At 41.8% G+C, this 20,351-nt stretch overlaps 1 protein-coding gene across 1 annotated transcript; it reads left to right on the top strand.

Moving 5' to 3' along the window:
* Positions 1 to 53: 53 nt before the first annotated feature.
* On the top strand, positions 54 to 19,553 carry kcnj9 (potassium inwardly rectifying channel subfamily J member 9; the record flags this gene model as incomplete). The annotated part of the gene is made up of 7 exons (XM_079244138.1): positions 54 to 351; positions 1,399 to 1,612; positions 6,372 to 6,573; positions 14,725 to 14,917; positions 15,168 to 15,365; positions 16,918 to 17,048; positions 19,287 to 19,553. 7 exons carry the CDS (start codon positions 54 to 56, stop codon positions 19,551 to 19,553), a joined length of 1,503 nt encoding a protein of 500 aa, XP_079100264.1.
* Positions 19,554 to 20,351: the final 798 nt, after the last annotated feature.

The following is a 20,351-nucleotide window of genomic DNA, read 5'->3' as shown; positions in this document are numbered from 1 at the left end:
ATATCAATAACACTTTAATACACTTCACACATACACAAACACACAGATCGGCCATGGCGCTGAAAAACTCTGTCTTCCCCTCCCGTCCTGAGTCCCTTGCACTCCCGGTGGAGGAGAAGGGGGAAGGGGAAGAAGTGGAGGTGGCCACAGAGACCACTGCCTCCACCGGAGTCTTCAACCTATCGGAGGAGCTGGGCCATGTCGTCACCACAGAGACGGTACCTTCCCCTCCCACCTCAGCGAAGGTTAACAGGTCGTTCCAGGCAAAGCTGGCCGAGCGGGAGGCCAAAGCCAATCAGCCCAGGAAGAAGACCCAGGGGACGGAGAAGGAGAGGGGGCGATTCGGGTGGGGTGAGTGACTGTGGCTTCTTGTCCTCTTATCACCCTGTCAGGATGGTGAACCGGCTTCATCAAAAATGAAAGTGTTGGGAAAATGTTACGGCTGCTCTCTGGACCTTTATGTAAAGCTCAGCCTCGCATAAACACCACTACTGACTCTTTTTGTGTCTGTTTCTTGTCTTTTTCTCGGGAGATGAACATTTTTTCTCCCCAATCCAAATTCCTGATTGACTTTCCTCCTTCTCCTCTCCATCTCTGTAGCCGGTCTGTTTCGGACCATGCTGCAGTGCTGCTTCCTGCAGTGGCTCTAACAGTTTCAGACATCTTTTTTTTTAATTATAGGCCACAAAATACCAGCATATAGAACAATTTCTTCATCTGAAAAGTGATATTATTCATATTCAACACCATCAGCTCAAGTAAGAAAAAAAAAGGGTACCACATCTGGATGCATCGACTGTAAATAAAGACTCCTTAAAAACAACAGAAATCATCAGCTGCACAGTAACTTAAGTGCATCGTTGTTGCTTTTATTATAAGAGTGTTTGATGTTGTGCTGTCCCCCTGCATCTGTTCTCATCTGTCTGTTCAATCCAAGCATCTATCAATAAAATTGTCTTGGAGCTTTTCTGGGGTCGGGTTGCAGGGGGCAGCTGCCTAAGCAGAGAAGCCCAGACTTTCCTTCCCCCGCCACTTCCTCCTGCTTATCCAGGGCAATCGTGAGGCGTTCCCATGCCAGCCGGGGGATGTAGTCCCCTCTGTCTGTTCCCATTTTTATTTTCCCTTCTTCATACTTCATCCTCCAGTCATCTGACTATCCCATCTTCTGAGCGCACTCAGAGCTGTAGCTTCAAAAGGCAAATCTTTTCTCAAGTTCTTTTCACAAAGGCAGCCCTCGCGTGTGTTCGCTAAGTGTTTGTGAAAGGGTCTCTTGGATCTTGGGTGATGAAACTGAAACATGTAAGAAGATAGTGTTTAATGTTAAAACAAAAAAAAAAGTGTCAAACTTGTCTAATTCATTCTCATGATGTCTCCGTGGTGACTTGTTGCTTCCACCAGCCCGAGCTCGGCGTAAGAGACAGCGCTACGTTGAGAAGAATGGTCGCTGCAATGTTCAGCACGGTAACATGAGGGAGACTTACCGCTACCTGACTGACATCTTCACCACGCTGGTGGATCTGAACTGGCGCTGCTCGCTCTTCGTCTTCGTCATGGCCTACGCTGTCACATGGCTCTTCTTTGGGGCCATCTGGTACCTCATAGCTTACTGCAGGTAAGACTCGTGAGAACAAGTAATCTGATTTCAGCCCATTAGGTCCTGGAGCATAAAACAGTCTGAAAATTTTCATTCTGACTGCACAGTTTCTGACAGATGTGTTTGGATTTAATGATCGGTAGCATGGTGGTGTAGTGGTTAGCACAGTGGCCCCACAGCAAGAAGGTCGCTGGTTTGAGCGTCTGCTCGGGGTAGATCTGAACAGTGGTCTTTCTGTGTGGAGTTTGCATGTTCTCCATGTGCATGGGTGCTCTCCTTTAGGGGTGCGTATTGGCAAGTAACTGGCGATACTATATGTATCACAATACGGGCTACCAATACAATATATTGTGATATATCAGGATGCTATAAGCAAGACAATATATTGCGATTTTTTGTTACTAGTAGTAAACACTGAACACTGTTGCATGCTTGACTTTAACTTACTGAATAACAGAGGATCTACATTATACTAGAGAATAAATAAAAACACTGATCTTTATGTATAAGATGAATAAAGAGATGAAAATCTGGCTCATTAGTAAAGATCAATTGTTTGATCATATCAATACAGTGCTAATCAATGTTAAATTGTCACACAAAATATTACAATATATCAATGTATCAATATTTTTTACACCCCTACTCTGGCTTCCCCCACCCACAAAGACATGTGGTTAGGTTAGGTTAGGTTAGGTTAGGTTAATTGATCATTTCTCACATGTAAGGTCCATTGGATAAGAGCGTCTGCAGTGACTGAAGAAAGAAGAAAGAAAACAATGATAATCCCTTCCTGGTATGAAGTTCATTTTGTGTAACGCCACACTTTAGCATCTTTCACTATTTTGGAATCTACTTCTTGTTGAAACTTTGTAGGAATAAAGAAATGACTTTTTAGGAAGCTTTCATTTTCAATACAGATACAAAAATTAAGTTTTGACTTCAAAACGTTTCACTTCTTGTCATTTCTGCACTTGTTTCTCGTTCGTTTGATTCCGCTCTGTGCTTGTTCGTGCACTTTGGCTCTGCATGTGCTGGAGGGAATGACATACCATGGGGAGAAGCTGAAACATCAAAACAGGTTCAATTAAGAATCTGTTCCAAGAAGCAATGTTATTGGTTTGGCATCCTTTGTTTCCACTGCAGGCTAAAAAGGGTCCTCAGGAAAAAGTTTTAGCTCTAGAAACAGCGTCAGCAGTGAGGAGTACTTCTGATGTTACCCTGAACCTTATGGGTGGAGTTTGCAGCCCTGAACACTTCTTATTGGCCCAGCATCACCATTGATATTTAACCCTTTTCATCTGAGTCCTGCCAGGTTTAATATTCACCACAACTCTGACGTAGCCCTCAGAAAAAGTTTTGTCTGGAGAAGAAACACCAGACAGTGAGCATACACTTGTAGAGACTCTAGAACTGAGATAAAGTAAAACAGCTCATAATAATGTTTCTAGAAGTTCTAAGTGGACAAATGTTAATCTTGATAATAAAATCAGAAAACTTTTACACATCGTGCAAGTTAATGCTGTTCATTTGTGAGGTTTGTTTTGCATTAAAATCTCAGTTTAAATAAGTGATTTGGAGACTGATAAAGCTGCATTACAGTTCAATCATTCATACATTATCCTGACCGCTTTGTCCAATGAAGGGTCGCGGGGAAGCTGGAGCCTATCCCAGCAGTCTTTGAGCTTCAGGCAAGGTACACTCTGGACAGTTCGCCAGTCCATTGCAGGGCCACACAGAGACAAACAACCACTCACACTCACTCCAAGGGGCAATTAGAGTAACCGATTAACCTAACATGCATGTCTTTTGATGGTGGGAGGAAGCCGGAGTACCTGGAGAAACCCACACATACACGGGGAGAACATGCAAACTACACAGAAAGGCCACTGCCCAAACCTTACCCAAGCCAAGGATCAAACCAGCCACCTGGATCACAGTTCAAAAGCAAAAATCCTCAGCCTACTCTAGTTTCAGTCAGGTAAAAGACTTTTTTTAAAAGGTCATGAAATAAACTTTGTCACTGAAAGTAAGGGAATTTGTGTTTGGTGGATTATTTCTCCTCTTTCATGATAGCATCTGGTGTTGTATTATACATTGTTGAAAAAGCCTGATTAGTCATCTTTACAACCAGATACATTTTAGAGTTTGTGCTGCTGTGAAATGAAAACTACAGCTAGAACTGTGGGTGTGAAATCCCCTGCAACATATTCCTGTTGGAAATCACTTCTTCAGATTTTCTTGGAGGATTTGATGATTGTACTCTCACAAAGTCGTAAGGAAAAACACAACACACATTGGACATGCTTACATTAGTCATTTTTCACCATCAGGGACTTCAGCAGAATGTAGATGATCCATAAGCAGCTTGCCCCACTCTTATGCTGGTCACACTTTGCAACAGTGTGACTGGCAACAGAAGATGTTGAGGGTGAACTGTTAGGGTGGTGTTGGCTAGCAACCTTTATCTGATCCCACAAGTGTTCATTTGGGTTCAGGTATGGACTCACAGCAGCACATTCCCTCCTCTACAAAATTCTGGAGGCTCTCTGTGATAATCTTAGTTCTGTGGTGCCAGGTATCTTCCTGGAGGATGTGGTTAAGTCCTAGATTCTGGAGATATGGGATCACCACTGGTTTCAGAATCTCATTCCAACATATCTATCAATTAAGATAAGATAAGATAAGATAAACTTTATTTATATAGCGCTTTTCATAGACCAAGTGACAAAGGTCATGACATAGGTCACAAAGTGCTTCACAACAATAAAACATTAAAAAACCTGCAACGTGTGGAAAAAATAAATAAAATAAAAAACAGTATAAATACACAGCAGTGCCACCAAGTCTTTTTGGAGCTAAAATGCTTGCCTGAACAAATATGTTTTAAAGAGGTTTTTAAAAGCATCTACTAAATTCAGTAGACGCTTACTTACTTAAATGTTCATCCAGCATCTGTTACTGGAACACACGTGGCTGCTCTTGAATCTCAAACACTACAACCTGGTTCAAACACCGTAACAAAAAAGGGGAGACCAGCACAAGGTGGTGTCTTATATAAATATAGGTCAGCAGTAGGTTGTGAATGGTTGCACAAAAATGTATGTAGTGTGTAAAACATGCTAAGCCTGCCAACACAGCCGTGCTCTCCCACAGCGCAACCCAGACGACACACTGACTGCAAGCAGGTGGATGTTTCAAACAGGTCGAGCTTACCGGGTCCAGGTGTAGCTTATGCTGCTAGTTAACCCTACACAGCCCCTGGAAGACAAACTCAGATGTGGCAGTAAGGTTGTCACACACACCGTGTTGTAAAGGTGACTGTGACATTTTGTTAGGATGTCTGCTAAGCTTGAAAATGAACTCGAGAGATGGAGCCTCACATACGTTCTTTATAGCTGAAAAAACACTTGTACCCCCCTTTTACAACCAAACCCACATGCTTCCACTCTTGCGACTACACCAACGTGATGACGTAAAACCTCTGCGTCATCTTATGACCACCACTAATAAATGGCTCAGTCCGATGGCGTGATCTGAACATTACCGTGACAAATGAGGCTTCCCAGTGAAACACAATGCAACACTGGTTGCTATTATTATAGTGGAGAAATAATCAACCAAAGAAATCTTTACACTGAGTTTAATTTGAACTAGTTATTTGCTGCAGCAGTTTTTCATGTGATTTGTGCTCATGATACATATCTATAATATATGTGCGGTTAAGTTTTACTTCTTTGATTTTCTTGCTTTTCTTTTTCTAAAAGAAACCAGATTGTCTGTGTGGTCGCCATAGTTTTTTTCGGCCTGCAGAAGATACTGTAATTCTTCTGCACATGAACAAAAACTGAAGCATGGCAGCGTAGAAACACATGAAACACATGTAACTTGGTAAGTTTAGGAGAGGCCAGATTTCTTTCTTTCTGTTTGAGTAGAAAAGATGAATATACAGTCTCCTGTGTGTGGCATCATACTTAACACACTAATATGATGATGATATTGATCTGTTCATTAACTTCTTGCCAAGAAACTACATGATGATATTCTTCCAAACTTCAAACTATTCCTCACAAGGCAGAACCACATCAAACATTCCTGCTTTGGGAGCTTACAAAGTTAAGAAAAAAAAAAAAGTAAAAAGCAGATGAACAGGCAGTATTAATATTTCAGTGTATTTCATCATAATTTCCTCTTCATTAGACGTATCTGTTGGATCTCATTAGCTAATGAAATCTACTTGTAAAATCCTGACCTTTAGTTTCAGACCATCTTTAATTGTGGCGGAGAACCGTTGGTGTTACTTTACTTTAGCCACCATAAAAGTAATAGATTACATGAATTATTTAACAGCACTTTCATGAATTGGTTCTCCCTCTTTGGCAGCGACTGTGATAATCAGAGACGTTATCCTGTAGCTTGAAAGGAAACTCAAGCTACTATATGAATGTGATATAGTGGAAAGATGGGAATGAGAAAGGCAGATTTCTGCAGCGTGGAGGAAACATGGCAGTAAAACTGTTGTGTTAATTAGCACGGTTCAAGCTGACTGGACTTCTTTTCTGTTCATTACAGGAATTAGCTGACAGGTAGAAGCACATTTAAAGGAAGAGACAAGTCTTCACATATACAATCTATTTCTGCACATGACATGCCGTCTCAAAATAAAACTCTTCTCACATTCTGTGTTTTCCTATCGACACGCACTGCCTCACACACCCCCCACACACCCACCCACTGTGTTATTTCTCACACATTCTCCTCCCTTTTCTTCCCCAAGGGGTGATCTGGACCATCTGGAAGATCAGACATGGACGCCATGCGTAAACAACGTCAACGGTTTTATCTCCGCCTTCCTCTTCTCCATCGAGACGGAGACCACGATTGGCTACGGCCACCGTGTCATTACTGACCAGTGTCCTGTGGGCACCATGCTGCTGCTGCTGCAAGCTATACTGGGATCAATGGTCAACGCCTTCATGGTGAGCAAAGATGCTGGTAGGGAACTGGAAGAATGGCAAATTAAATTATTATTTAAAAATCTCTCAAAATGATATTTTAAATCATGACCCCTGTTAACATTAATGTGTTTTATTTGATAATTAGACATAAATTGTAGTGAATGAACAATTATTAAAAAAAAGCATCATATTGGCTCAGAAAATGTAAAATTAGAAGGAAATTTTCAGATTGTAAATTTATCATGAAGTCTGTTGTGCTGAATTATTTTAATATAAACGGCACTTTAAAAAATAGTATTGTAATATAGAATAAATAAACATTTGTTGAATTTAATCTCATAACAGAATCAGTATTTTCTGTCATTCCTGTTCATCTAAAACCTTATAATCGTCTGTGTCATAAAGCCTGAATGTTTACAAAACTTAGACTGAATTACTGCTGATTATCATGATTATTTCTCTAATATTTATGATAGCTGTACATGCAGCTCTTGATTAGTGTCATGGAAAATGCTTTCTGACTGGATCCTATCTTAAATTTTTGGTAACTGTCAGTGTTTTTTTCCTTTCCTTCAGAAAGAAAAAACAAAGAACTAGAGAATAATTTTTAGCATTAACAATCTTAATTTCTCCATATATTGATAAAAAAAACATTTTAAATTTATTTAAAATATTTAGATTAAAAATAAACGTTGGTGAGATGTCATCCTCAGCTTTGCCACTGATGATAGCCTATTTTTGGATGTGTGCATATGCAAATGAGCTTCGCTTGTCCCCTTGCTGACTGAATGGAGCGAGTGCATGGAGATAATCTGAGCCTTCCTGTCACAGACTTGATGTGAGTCGTACATGCTCCACAGTGAAATAACCCTCCTTCTATCCATTAGCCTGCAAAGATGTAGAAATCCTAGATTTTCTTCAGGCTGCTGTTGCACTTTGGCACAATGCACCCGGTCTTCAAACTTAGCTCTGACTTGCATTATTTTAAACTTATTACCTTGAAACTTTGTTGAAAATGTGAAAAATTATAAATAATTTTGGTCACTATTTGGAATCAAATTCATTTACTGTGAGCAGATCTAATATTCTTACTGAGAAGCCATGACTTTGCATTAGCTCAGGTTGATCAACACTATTTACTGTTCAATTTAATTTAATTCAGTTCAACTTTATTTATATAGCGTCAAATCACGGCAATGCCATCTCAAGACGCTTTAGAGACAGGAAAAAGAAAACATAATGAAAGCCTATTCATAATAGCCTATATAAAGAAACCAACAGATTGATTTGGAAGCTCCCACTCAGTCTCCCATCCTGAGCAAGCACACAGGCGACAGTGGGAAGGAAAAAACTCCCTTTTAACAGGAAGGAAACCTCCGGCAGAACCCGGCTCGAGGACAGGCAGCTCTCAAAAAGTCCAATTCTATACCAGTTTGTTACCTAATGATGCCTTGAAAAATAGTAGATGTCAAGTACAAATCAAGATATTCAGTCTCTTTTATCCATGTTGTGTCAAACACCAACTTCTGCAGGCTGCACAGATCAGATCCTGCAAACACAGCCATCAACTCTCTAATTTAGTAGGTTACGTTTGTACACAGAGGTGATTTAGAAACACTGTCTTATGCTGGTGCTGGTGCTGGTGCATGCTTGTCCCAACTCACATTAGGCAGCGACACTTCCAACTGACTGTAATGGCAGAGAGGTAATAATGTGTTGCTTAGTGTTAAATGCTTGTTCCTGGCCATTAATAGGTAGTTTTGACTTACAAGATGATGTGATTAGTTGCTTATTAATTTATTTATTTGTTTATTAATTAATTTATTTATTGTTGCTTATATTTTAAATTCTAAATAAAAACCCCAATGTTTTGGGGATATTTACCATTTATAACTATGTGATACGTTAACAATTTTAATGTGTAAATCCTCTGCTTTCTGGTGTCCAATAAGGGGCAGAAAACAGAAATTTATAAGCTTTATAAGCTTATAAATTTATACTATTGCTTATACTTTATAAGCAATAGACTACAATACATCTCTAAATGGCTTAAACCTAGCTATCTAGATGAACCATGGCTTAATATAGAAGAAGCTATGTGTGAGGATATGGCAATTTCAGACCTGCCATTTATCAGCACAGCTGTCAAACGCCAAAAATGCTTTAAAAGCATTAATATCAGCTCCTCACTAATGGCCTGGTGGGAATTTCTTAAACTAACCAAATCCTTGCTTATTCCATGCAAACTTACACCTATTTGGAACAATCCCGACATCCAGCAAAACCGGAAAATGATAAACTTCCCTCAGTGGAAGAATAAAGGAATAAAACAGTTAGAACATTTAATAGAAAATGGGAACTTTCTCCCTTTTGATACAATTACTTCACGATATGAAATCAGCAGCACAAAATTCTTAGAATACCACCAACTTAAATCTATTATAGGTAAGAAATACACCCCTGATCAATTAAACTTGCAGCTACCTATCAGGGCTGCAGAATTCTTAAATCTCAATGCCCCGAAACTGTTATCCAAAATATATAGATTACTATCAAAGCTAGACGATTCCATATGTCTCCCAACTTCTAAATGGGAAGCAGACTTATCCAGTAACTTTGACCAAAATGAATGGTCACAAATCTGTTCAAATACATTTACAATGACTAAGAAATCAAACATGCAACTAATACAATTTAAAATTCTGCATAGAACTCATTATACAGGACACAGGATGTTCAGGATGGGTCTGTCACAATCAAACATCTGTCCACACTGCACTGGCAACACAATTGACAGCTACTACCATGCTTTGTGGTCTTGCCCACCTGTCCAGGAATTCTGGTTTCAGGTATGTAAAGATCTGTCAAATTGCTTCAAATGTAACATCCCTACAAACCCCAAACTGGGCCTACTGGGTTACTTGGGTGAAATTAACATAGAATTTAATTCTGCAAACTTAATCCTCACCAGTTTATGTATCGCAAAGAAAACTATCCTTCTAAACTGGAAAAGCAAACAAAGTCTGTGTATCCAGCAGTTCAGAAATCTCTTATTAGATCACATCAGTGTCGAGATGATGTCTGCCTCCTCAAGAGATCAGTCAGCTGAACTTTATTCCCTCTGGTCCCCTGTGATCAGCTCCATCACTTAGTATGGGGGGAGAATGTGACCTTATTGCGCTCGGGGTTGGTGGCCGGTTGGGGTTCTCTGGGGGCTGTGGGTCTGTGGTGGGCTCCTGGGGGGGGGATTTTGACTGCTCCATTGCTGGAGTGGCTAGGTTTCTAGCCCTACTGTGGACCTGGATGGGCCAGCGGCTGGAGTTGCCGCGCAGCGGCGGGGCGAGGTCGCTGGCGGGGGATGGGTTGGCGGGCGTGACTCCGTAACGGGCGCCTGTGCCGCCGTGGGGTGGGCTGGGCGGGGTCCCGGGCTCCGGTGCCCGGGGTTGTCCCCTGTCTCTTGGGGGTGGGGGGTCGGCTTGTGCCGGGGGGGGGCTGGGCTGACCTGGACCTGCCGCTGCGGCGGCGGGCGGGTACGTGCTCTGGTGCCTGGTTGCGACCCTGGGACTTGTTGAGTGGGGGGTGTTTGATAGTGTGGATGGGATGTGAGTGTGTATGGAGGGATGTGTGTAGGGGGTGTGCGTTGAGGACTGGTGGCGGTACATAGGTATGTGGATGTGTGTGGGTGGGGAAGTGTGATGATGCGTGTGTGGGGGGGGTGTCGTGGTGTCTGTGGGGGGGGTAGTGCCGTGTGTGTAGGGGAGTGGGGTGATGCGTGTATGTGGGGAGTGGCGGTGGTGCATGTATACGGGTGTGTGTATGGGGGGGGAGGAGGGGGGAGGGGGGGCGTGCTGTCTGTGTGTGTGTGGGGGGGGGCAGGGGTGTATGTATGGGGGAGTGGGTGGTGCATGTGTGTGGTAGGTTGGTGGATAAGTGTAGATATGATGGATGGGAGTGGGGGAGATTTGGATGTGACGTGGGGGTCAGGAGGATGGTTTTAAGGGTGGGCTGAACGGGTGGCTGGGTGGACCTGAATGTGTCCGGAAGTGTGTGTGTGTGTGTGTGGCTGTAGGTTTGTGCTGAGACAGTGTGAGGTGCCGATGTGTGGACAAGGTGGGGACTTCATGTCCCCAGGTGGGGGTGTCCTCTGTGAGTGAGGGGGCGGTGGACAATCGGTCTGGGATTCCCCTTCTGCCGCCCCGCCTCCTCTTTGTCCTCGTGCCCCCCTTCTGCATGTGGTGAGTTGGTCCCCTCTTGGGTCGGTGATGACTCTCTGGTTAGAGTCGCCGAAGGCTCTGGTTACGGGGATGGCTGTCCCCGGCTTGTCCTGGTCCTTGGGGGGCCCTGGGAGTAGGGGGCATGCCCAGTGCTGCGGGCGGCTCACCTTCTGGAGGAAAGCTCACTTTCCTCCAGACTTAAATCCCTCAACCCCTCTTCCTCCCCGCTCCCCATCACACACAGGCAGGGTATTGGGAGGTGTGCACGTGGCGCTGGGTGGTGAGAAAGGCCATCAAGGTGGTCTTGATCGCTGCACCCAGCCTCGGCTCACCTCCCAGTTTTAATTACACTTAGACACCAAACACCAAAACACTGACGACTCACATGATTAGGGGGAAGAGCATGCGGTGTATGGTGGGCGGGGCTGCTTAGGTGGTCCCTCTCCCAGCACCGCGTGGCAATTCCCTCAGTTTTAATTGCAACTAATACATACTTCACAATCAGTCATAAGCGGGGGGGAGGCAGGGACGATAGGGTCTTCTCATGCCCCTGCTCTCGGGGCTTTACTGGGGGGGGGTACGGGTGGGGGAAGAGTGCCGTCCATTAGGCCTAAGTCTGGGCTGGCCTGGCTGTAGGAGGGTTGTCGCCGGCCCTGGGGGGGTGCTGGGTCGGCTGCATCTGTGGGGTGGTGGGGGGGACGCTGGGAGTGGTGGGCGGTAATTATGGGGGCCCTGATCGGGGCCATCCTGTCCTCTGCCCCCTCTGAGGTATCTCACATGGGACATGATGGAGGGGTGAGGTGAGGATGTGTGGGAGTGGGTGTATGGGGTTACAGATGGATGGTGGGATGGCTGGGGGGGGGATTAGGGTTAGGGATATAGGTGGGTAGGGGATAGGGATGTGTGAGGATGAGTAGATGTGTGTGTGGAGGGGTATGTTGGCGCGTGGGTTGTATTGGGGTGTGCCTGTGTTGGAGGAGTGAGGGTATGTGTGTGTGTGTGTGTGTGTGTGTAGGGGGGGGGTGTATATGCGGAATGGGATGTGTGAGTGAGGGTGAAGTTTGGAGGGGGGCTATGGGTGGTGGAGGGGTGTTTGGTGGGGCATGTGTGGTTGGGTAGAAGTAGAGGGATGGGGTGGCGGGGTGTGAGCGTGTGTGTGTGTGTGGGGGGGGGGTGAGCGTGTGTGGGGGCGGGGGCGATTGGGGTTCGTGTGACTTGGTATGGGTGAGTGAGTAGAGGTGGGGTGGGGTTGTATATGTTATGGATGATGTGCATGGATTGCAGAGGGTTGTGTGGATGGGGGTTGAGAGGGGAGTGCGTGTTTGGGGGGGGGGGGGGGGGGGGTATGCATGTATATGTGTGAGGGGAGTGCGTGTTGGGGGGGGGGGCGGGGTATGCATGTATATGTGTGTGTGGTTTGGTGGTGGGGGGGTGGTGTCCTGTACCCGGGGGCGCAGCTGGTGCGCTGGGGTGCGACCTGGCTGCCGCTGGGTGGCGGTCTGGGGATCCTGGTCCTCCGTCGGTGTGGGCTGTGCCCTCTGCCTGCGGGGGCGGGGGGCTGCTCACGGGCTCTTGGGGCCCTGGGGCCTGCGCTCTGTCTGCCCTAGGTGGCCGGTGCCCGGCGGGATCGGCCCTTGCCGGCCTGGGCCTGCTGGGGCCTGTTCCCCCTGACTGCGGGGGACTCTGGTTGGGCACCTCCTTCGCCACCTCCTGGGCAGATGCATGGCTGGCTCTGGAGTGGGGGGGTTGGGATCTGTACCTGGGGGTGACTGTCGGTTACCCGGGTCTCTGGGTTCTCCTGGCCTTCCTCTAGCTGTAGGCGGGCGGGGTCACATTGGCATGATCACTCTTCTCTAAACACGTTCCACTCTGAATGTTCTGCATGAATGTTCTGCATGTGTCACAGTCACTGAGTCATCCAGCAAGTTTATTCACTAACAGCAGGTACCTCTCTTTCTGTCTTTTTGACTTAACTTGCTAGTTTCTGGTCTTCATGATTGTCAACGGTTTTGTTCTCCACGAATCTAGAGTTGGCTTGTGTGGGTGTATATATTTATGTGTGTGGGTGGGTATGTGTGTGTACTTATGTGTATGTGTATGTGTATGTATGTATGTGTATGGATATGTATATATGTATGCATATGTGTGAGTGTATGTGTATGTATGTGAGTATGTATATGTGTATATATGTATATATAAATATATATGTGTGTGTATGTATGTGTATATGTATGTATGTATATCTATCTTTATGTATGCATGTATGTGTACATGTGTGTGTATGCATGTGTATGTATGTGTATATGTATGTATGTATGTATATATGTATATATATAATGTATGTGCGAGTGTATGTACATATATATGTAGGTGGGTATGTATGTGCATATACATGTAGGCATTGATCTCTTTCTTTTGTTTTTTTTTTTTTGTTTTTTTTATGTTCTCTTTTCTGTTCTCTTTCTGCCCCTTTCCTGTCCTTTCCGGTCGGGTCCAGTAGCATAAACTCTGTAATACAAGCTATTATCCAAAACAAATTGAAAAATAAAATAAGAATCAAGAAATACAAGGGGATCATTACATCTACAAAAGTTCCCCTTGGCAAAATAAATTTGATCAGCAGAACACAGCATCCAGAACATCAGTCTGCTTGCTTAAATGCTGGACAAGACAAAAAAAAAAAAAAAAAAAAAAAAAAAAAAAAAACCAATTTTAATGTGTAAATCCTCTGCTTTCTGGTGTCCAATAAGGGGCAGAAAACAGAAATTTGAGTGTGTTTCAAAGGAGTTTGAGCTAAATTTGTACTATAAAATGATGGCAAATGTCCCAGAAACTGTATAATTTCTGTAACACTGCCTTTTTGTGCTCGGACTTGTTGTCTGCACTGACTCAAGCAGGTGCCACCTACCATCATAAATCAGCTATGCCATCATTAAAGACTCAGAAAAGCCTTATGTTTGATTCATGCTTTCCTGTGCAAACTGACTCAAGAAAAATTACTGCTTGAATTTAGAAACACTGAAATAAAATTTAAGTTACTTTATCAGATTTCTTTAAAATACAGTTTTTCTGTATTTTATGTCCAATACATTTAGATAAACAGATTATCAAGCATGCTGTCGCATAACAGAGCGGTATTCAAGGTGAAGCAAGTTTATTTGTAAAGCACATTTTATGTCCAAGACAACTGAAATAACTTTGCATTGATGTAAATTAATTAAAAACAAATTGAATGTAATTTAATGAAAACAATAAAAATGAAAATAATTTAAATGGAAAATAGTAGAAATAGTAAATCTTTTAATTAATCTAATGTCCCTAGGCTAACATGAGGGTTACTATGTATATTGTTTAATAAGAATTTGTGTAAATCTGGCCTGTTTATTTTTAAATTAAATCAATTAAATAATAAGAAGTTTTCCTTAAAGCCTGTTGAGGAGGATAAATGGATGAAAATAACACATAATTCTGTGCACAGTATTGTTCCTGAAAAACGAGATTTACTTCACAATGGCTGAAGAAGCCCAGCATTTTGCAGAATGTAAAACACTCATTTGACGTAGATGAGTTCATGCACCGACACCCAGGCAGAATCACATTGATGCGAGTTTGCGAGCTGGAATTATGCCAAATGTTTGGACATGTGGGATGTTTTACGGTTCATATTAAAAAAGCTTCAGTCTTGGGGTTAATTCATGTGTCACTACCACTTTAAACACAGAAAGCTGTAAATACCTCTATTAAGAAATGAACCAGATTAGTTTGTATTCAGCAGCTACACCGAGCATCTCGGTCTACATCAGCATCATTCAGCTGCAAAAACCATGTGTTAATTATGGATCCTGACTTACAAGGCTTGTTAATGTTTAAATAATCCTCTGCTTTTGCAGCTGATTGAAATATCTCCTGCTTCTGAGCACAGTCTGCATCTGTTTCCTCTGCCCCGGTTTCCCTCCAGGTCGGCTGCATGTTTGTGAAGATCTCACAGCCCAACAAACGAGCCGAGACGTTGGTGTTCTCCAAACATGCCGTCATCTCTCTGAGAGACGACAAGCTCTGCCTCATGTTCAGGGTGGGCGACCTTCGGAGTTCTCACATTGTCGGAGCAAACATGAGGGCCAAGCTCATCAAGTCCAAGCAGACACAGGAGGGTGAGATGAACACTGATAGAGCCTTTTATTCTCAAATCAACATTGATTTGACAATAAAGACAAAAAAAAAAGGGAAGCCATAATGAACTACTTTCCTTCTACTTCTTCGTTTCTCAGTGTCTCCCTTTTAAATACAAACAAAATCAATTATTTATATTTTCTGAAGTCGATTTAATGCTTCAGATAATCAGAGTTCTTACTGTTAGATCCCCATTTTCCTCCTCACCTCCAGTTTTCCTGTCTCCTCCAGGTGAGTTCATCCCTCTGGACCAGACAGACATCAGCGTGGGCTTTGAGACTGGCGATGACCGCCTCTTCCTGGTGTCGCCGTTGGTGATCTCCCATGAGATTGATGTACACTCACCGTTCTGGGACATGTCACACACCCAGCTGGAGAAGGAAGACTTTGAGATTGTGGTCATTCTGGAGGGAATGGTGGAAGCAACTGGTGAGACTTGGGTTAAACATAGTTTAAGCATATACATACTTAGCATATATATAAATACGTATATATATGTATATATATATATATATATATATATATATATATATATATATATATATAGACATACATATATAACCACGCACACTGTGGTAATATAGTATTACAAAATCCAACAAAAAGACAGCTTTGAGTGCCTTTCCTTTCATGCATATGAAAAGAAAATGTGGCAGCTTCCTAAAATGCCCTTGCAATGAAAAAATACACTATTACATTATTAACCCGGAAAAAGCTATGAAAATAAATGTGTGTTTAATGATTAATACAGTAGAAGGCAAAACAAATAATGCAAGTAGCAGCAGCATTTTTTTTCCTCAAGGGTTTTATGTAATTTATTGTACAACATAACAGTATTATAGATGCAGTATGTGGAAATAATACATTGCAGTTAAACTGAATGGCAAGCTCCAGTGTGTGCCATAATGTAAATGCATGTTTCACTACAAGCTGAAATCTGCATTAGCAGATTAATCTTGCTGATGCATACCCAGGTTGGATATTACACTAATATCATCACTGTCATACAGAAAGCAAACGCTTTAAAAAGGTCCATTAGGAAATGAAATCCATCTTCCAGGATGTCTGAGTTTAGATCGCCCATTCTTAGCTTGAAAGCTCTCCATTTTCTTTTGATATATTTGCCGTTTCGGGTGATTTATAGCCTACATATAGCAAAATATCAGTTAGCTGTTTTATAAGAGGGAGTAAAACAAGAAACTTGTCTACCCACATAACCCTTTGGTGCTTCTGGGAAGATCACCACTTGAAAGGCACAAACAGAAGATTTTTGTGTTATTGGTGCCGATAATTCTGCTTTGATTGGAGATTAAAACACTTAATTAGGGTGTGGAGTGATCCTCTCACTCCACTTCACCCCTTTGAAATGAGTCACTTCAGACACCCAAAGGAAATCTTTGAAGCAAAATAAATAAGTTTTCCTTTTAAATGAGATAAATTTGTAAAGGTGAGGTGGGAAATCTGTTCCACCTGCTGAACAGAAATCAATCATAATCTTCTTTGTTATCTTACATTTATTTTGTTGGTTCTGTTGCTCAGAAAGGAAGGAAATTTCAGTAAGCTGTACCCTGGAAGGATCTGAGCAAGCGATGTTTACCTTTTATTCCTGATCCCTTCTAATGCTGATTGATGTCAAATTCTTTCTGAAGGGATGATATGCTCAGCTGTTTTCCTCGCTGTTTGGCAAGAATTCAGTGCATCAGAGCCATTCATGACGTGTATCTCTGAGGTACAGGTGGCCCGTTTTCCTTCTCCCGGCATCGATTACCTTATTCAGAGAGCTGCATCACAAAGAGATAGCTGACAGTCATAAATCTGCTTCATTCAAAAAAAGCTTTCCCATTTAGTTGTTTGGGTAAATTAAATATGTGCATCAGTCGCGGGCCGCTGCTTTGAGTCCGCTTTGCCACATGCAAGCACAGGGAGCTCTTTCCATGTTATTTTATCTGTGAAGAGCCCTGATGAGTTTTTGTGTGTGCAGGGATGACATGTCAGGCGAGGAGCTCCTACCTGGCAGAGGAGGTGTTGTGGGGTCACAGGTTCAGCCCCATGATGTCACTGGCAGAGGGCTTCTTTGACGTTGACTATGGAGCCTTTCATCACACATTTGAGGTAAATTTGATCTCATAAAACTTTGATGATATGTACTTAATTAACAGTGTGAATGAACTTGTCTTAATTTACACAATGTTTGTCAACAACTGAGCTGAAAATGAGCTGATGTGGTATGTTTTTAGTTCATACTCATATGGTTAGAGTAACATAACAGCTCTTATTTATTTATTTATTTTTTTACCTTTATCTAATCAGGAAGTCCCATTGAGAAATCTCTTTTACAGCTCTTCACCATCAGTAAACAACAACAACAACAACAAAAAACTCAGATAGTATTTAAGAAAAAAAAACTGGAACAACTCCTCTGTTTTCCCTATTCCTGTCACCACCTACACGTGTTACCGACAGCTGAATTCTCACATTTACTTGAAGCTTCTGAAAAGCATGCTGGGAAATGTAGTCGATTATAGCATAAATCCTGTTTGTTTATTTTGTTTTTGTTTTTTAAAATATACGATTCAGGTGATGGACCAGTGCCACATACCAACGCATTTATAACCCAAATAGGTGACAAATTAGAGGATAAGTGTGTGACATGGTCCTGGACAGAATATAAAACATTTTATTTGATATTTTATTTATTTTGATTACAGTGGAGAGCAGCATCAACCATGTGCATCCAAAACTTCAGCTTGGTGATGCAGAAGCCAGATAAAACCATTTTATTATTTTTTATTATTTATTAACACATTTACTGTTGCTGTTATTTAATGTTTTGGTTTACAGCAAAAATGTGTCACATTTTTTTATTATCATTTATTCTGATCTTGTGTGTCGTATTTGTTCACACTACGTTAGTGAATTGACTTTGTTTAATTCCAGCATTAATATAATAATAAATGGTCAAAGTTAAACGGCTCCAGTTTTATAAAGAATCAGAAATGTCCTCTATTCTTAGAAGAAAATAGGAACAAAACAGGAAAAACTGTGACCTGAATGTCAACTGCCTCTGTCAAGGTTGCTAGGCAACAGGAGCAATGCTTCGTCACCTGTTGGTAAATTTGGGAACAACTGGTGATGTGGGCCAGACCAACTCCCCATTCAGTGAAAACCCAGACTATCCATATGCTCAGGATTTATATGTTTATCTGTCAGTAATTTGCAAACATGAACCTCAAGAAACTGTGTTGTTTACAGTAAAAAACACACAGAAGACAAAACACATTACACAAAATGTAATGCAGTAAAAACAGACTTAAAGCTGTTATAAACTTAATGTTCCTCATCTCATTTGCATTCAACTTATTTGGCAAGTTTTAAATGTTAATCCCATCAGCAGAAACAGCTACATGGGGACAGGACATTTGACAGTTTCACACACAATCGTTCTGAGTCGTAAAAGTGGATAAATCAGGTGAAACAATTACAATAAAAACCCTCAGTGACAAAGTAATTTCTTTTAATCATCTATGTTTGGTGCTACAAATGCAGATAATTTATGCAAAGTTTATCAGCTCCAAAGGTTGATACCAGGTTGTGATGATAATCCATTGATTAATTGTTATGATTTTTCATCAACGCTGTGCGGTTGGTAATTGAACTCCTGACAGACAAACAAAAGCAAACATTGAATGCACTACAATTAAATAAAAGAAAGTCCAGATAATTTAAACACCACAGTTTGAAAATATAACACACTAAATGAAATACTGAGTCTTTGTGCTAAGGGAAAAAATCATTACTTTACTGTGAAAAATGAAACATTTTTACATTTTTGCAGGATATACATTCTTTAATATTGTTCCGTTGCTTGCTTGGCTCTCAGGTTTTTTTCTAATATTTTCTTGCTTTGATAAACAAGGTCTTCCCTAGAAATAAACATTATCTTGAAGGCATTACATATTGTTTTACATGTATTGTCAAAATCTTGTTCATGTAATGCAGCTTTATTATACCACCATAGATGTGCAACTTATTCAACTCATCATCAGTGCATCATACTTGTACAAAGTTTGATTTGATTTTTCTGGGCTCAGAGAAAAAGTGTTTCTTAATCATATAAAGAGACATTCTTTATCATCCTAAATATGGATGTAATGATGGTTTTCAGTAGTTTTCCTGAATGTGTATACTGATTTCCACAACAAAATTGTGTCTTCTTTAGAGATGCCATCCATTGTTAGCATTTTTTAAGTTGGTCTAGCAATGCTGCTTATTTGTAATATATATACATATTTTTTCATCTATGCATGGTTTAGTGAGTTAACTAAGTTCCATGTGTCTCCAACTCCCCAGGTGGACACTCCTTCCTGCTCAGCACGGGAGCTCTCACTGGCTGCAGCCAGACTTGATGCTCACCTTTACTGGTCCATCTCAAGCAGACTGGATGAAGAGCCCACCCTAGTCAACCAGCCGACTAAGCAGCCGGACAGCGGCTCGGCCAACAGCAAAGGAGGGGAGCCGACCTTCACTGTTGGGGAAATGACTGACATCCAGGAGCAACCAGGACTGGGGGAGCTGAACGGCAGCGTCGCCACGGATCAATCCGAGTCAGAGGCCTAGAACAGAGAATGTTTACAAAGACCTTCAGTAGATTACCACATCACAGCTATATGTTTAAGACCTTTTCTTTAAAGGCAAATAAGTAGTCTTGTTAGGCTCAGTTAGACCTTTAATGCCATATCCTATTTTGGCTAAAGAAAAGGTATTTTCGGATTTTCTTTTTTTAATGTTTATCTTTGTTACATATGTACTGTATATGTGCTATCTCTTTTTAGGATTTGTTGTGTTAGCTCAATCACCCTTGCCTATATCTACTTTAAAATGACAATACTATGCTTTCGGTGGGCGTACATTATGAGGCAGAATGTTGAATCGAATATGATAAATTGTCTTGTTTTTTGGCCTGAGAGGTGACTACATGGTGAGAAGTTAGCCGTATGGATTGTTCACATGTAAAATAGATACAGTACATATAGATGCTTTAACTTCACATGCACACTATTAGGAGAGAATGAGTTACAATGTAATCTCATTTCTTTAGCTGTAAAGATGAAGTTTTATTTTAAATAAATAAGGGTGAGAAAGTCACACCAGCTCATAGATGTTCATATTTGTCTGCTCCTCATCTGGCTACGAACTATCATTTGGTGTTAGAAAGATGTCTAGAAATTAATTTAGTGGGCCAAAATTATAAAAGTCGGCGTGGACATAGCTGCTGGTTTTAGGAAGCATAAAGTATTATGTTTCCTAACAACACTGACAGAGATGTTCTGACTTTTCTTGCTGAGGTCAACACATTATGTTGACTAGAGTATCTGAAACTTTTAACGTAGAGAAAGGTCAACACTCAAGCATGTT

The sequence above is a fragment of the Telmatherina bonti genome, assembly GCF_933228915.1.
Source record: "Telmatherina bonti genome assembly, chromosome: 7".
Taxonomy (NCBI): domain Eukaryota; kingdom Metazoa; phylum Chordata; class Actinopteri; order Atheriniformes; family Telmatherinidae; genus Telmatherina; species Telmatherina bonti.
The sequence above is the reverse complement of the archived record's forward strand: the minus strand, read 5'-3'. Positions and strand labels throughout refer to the sequence as shown.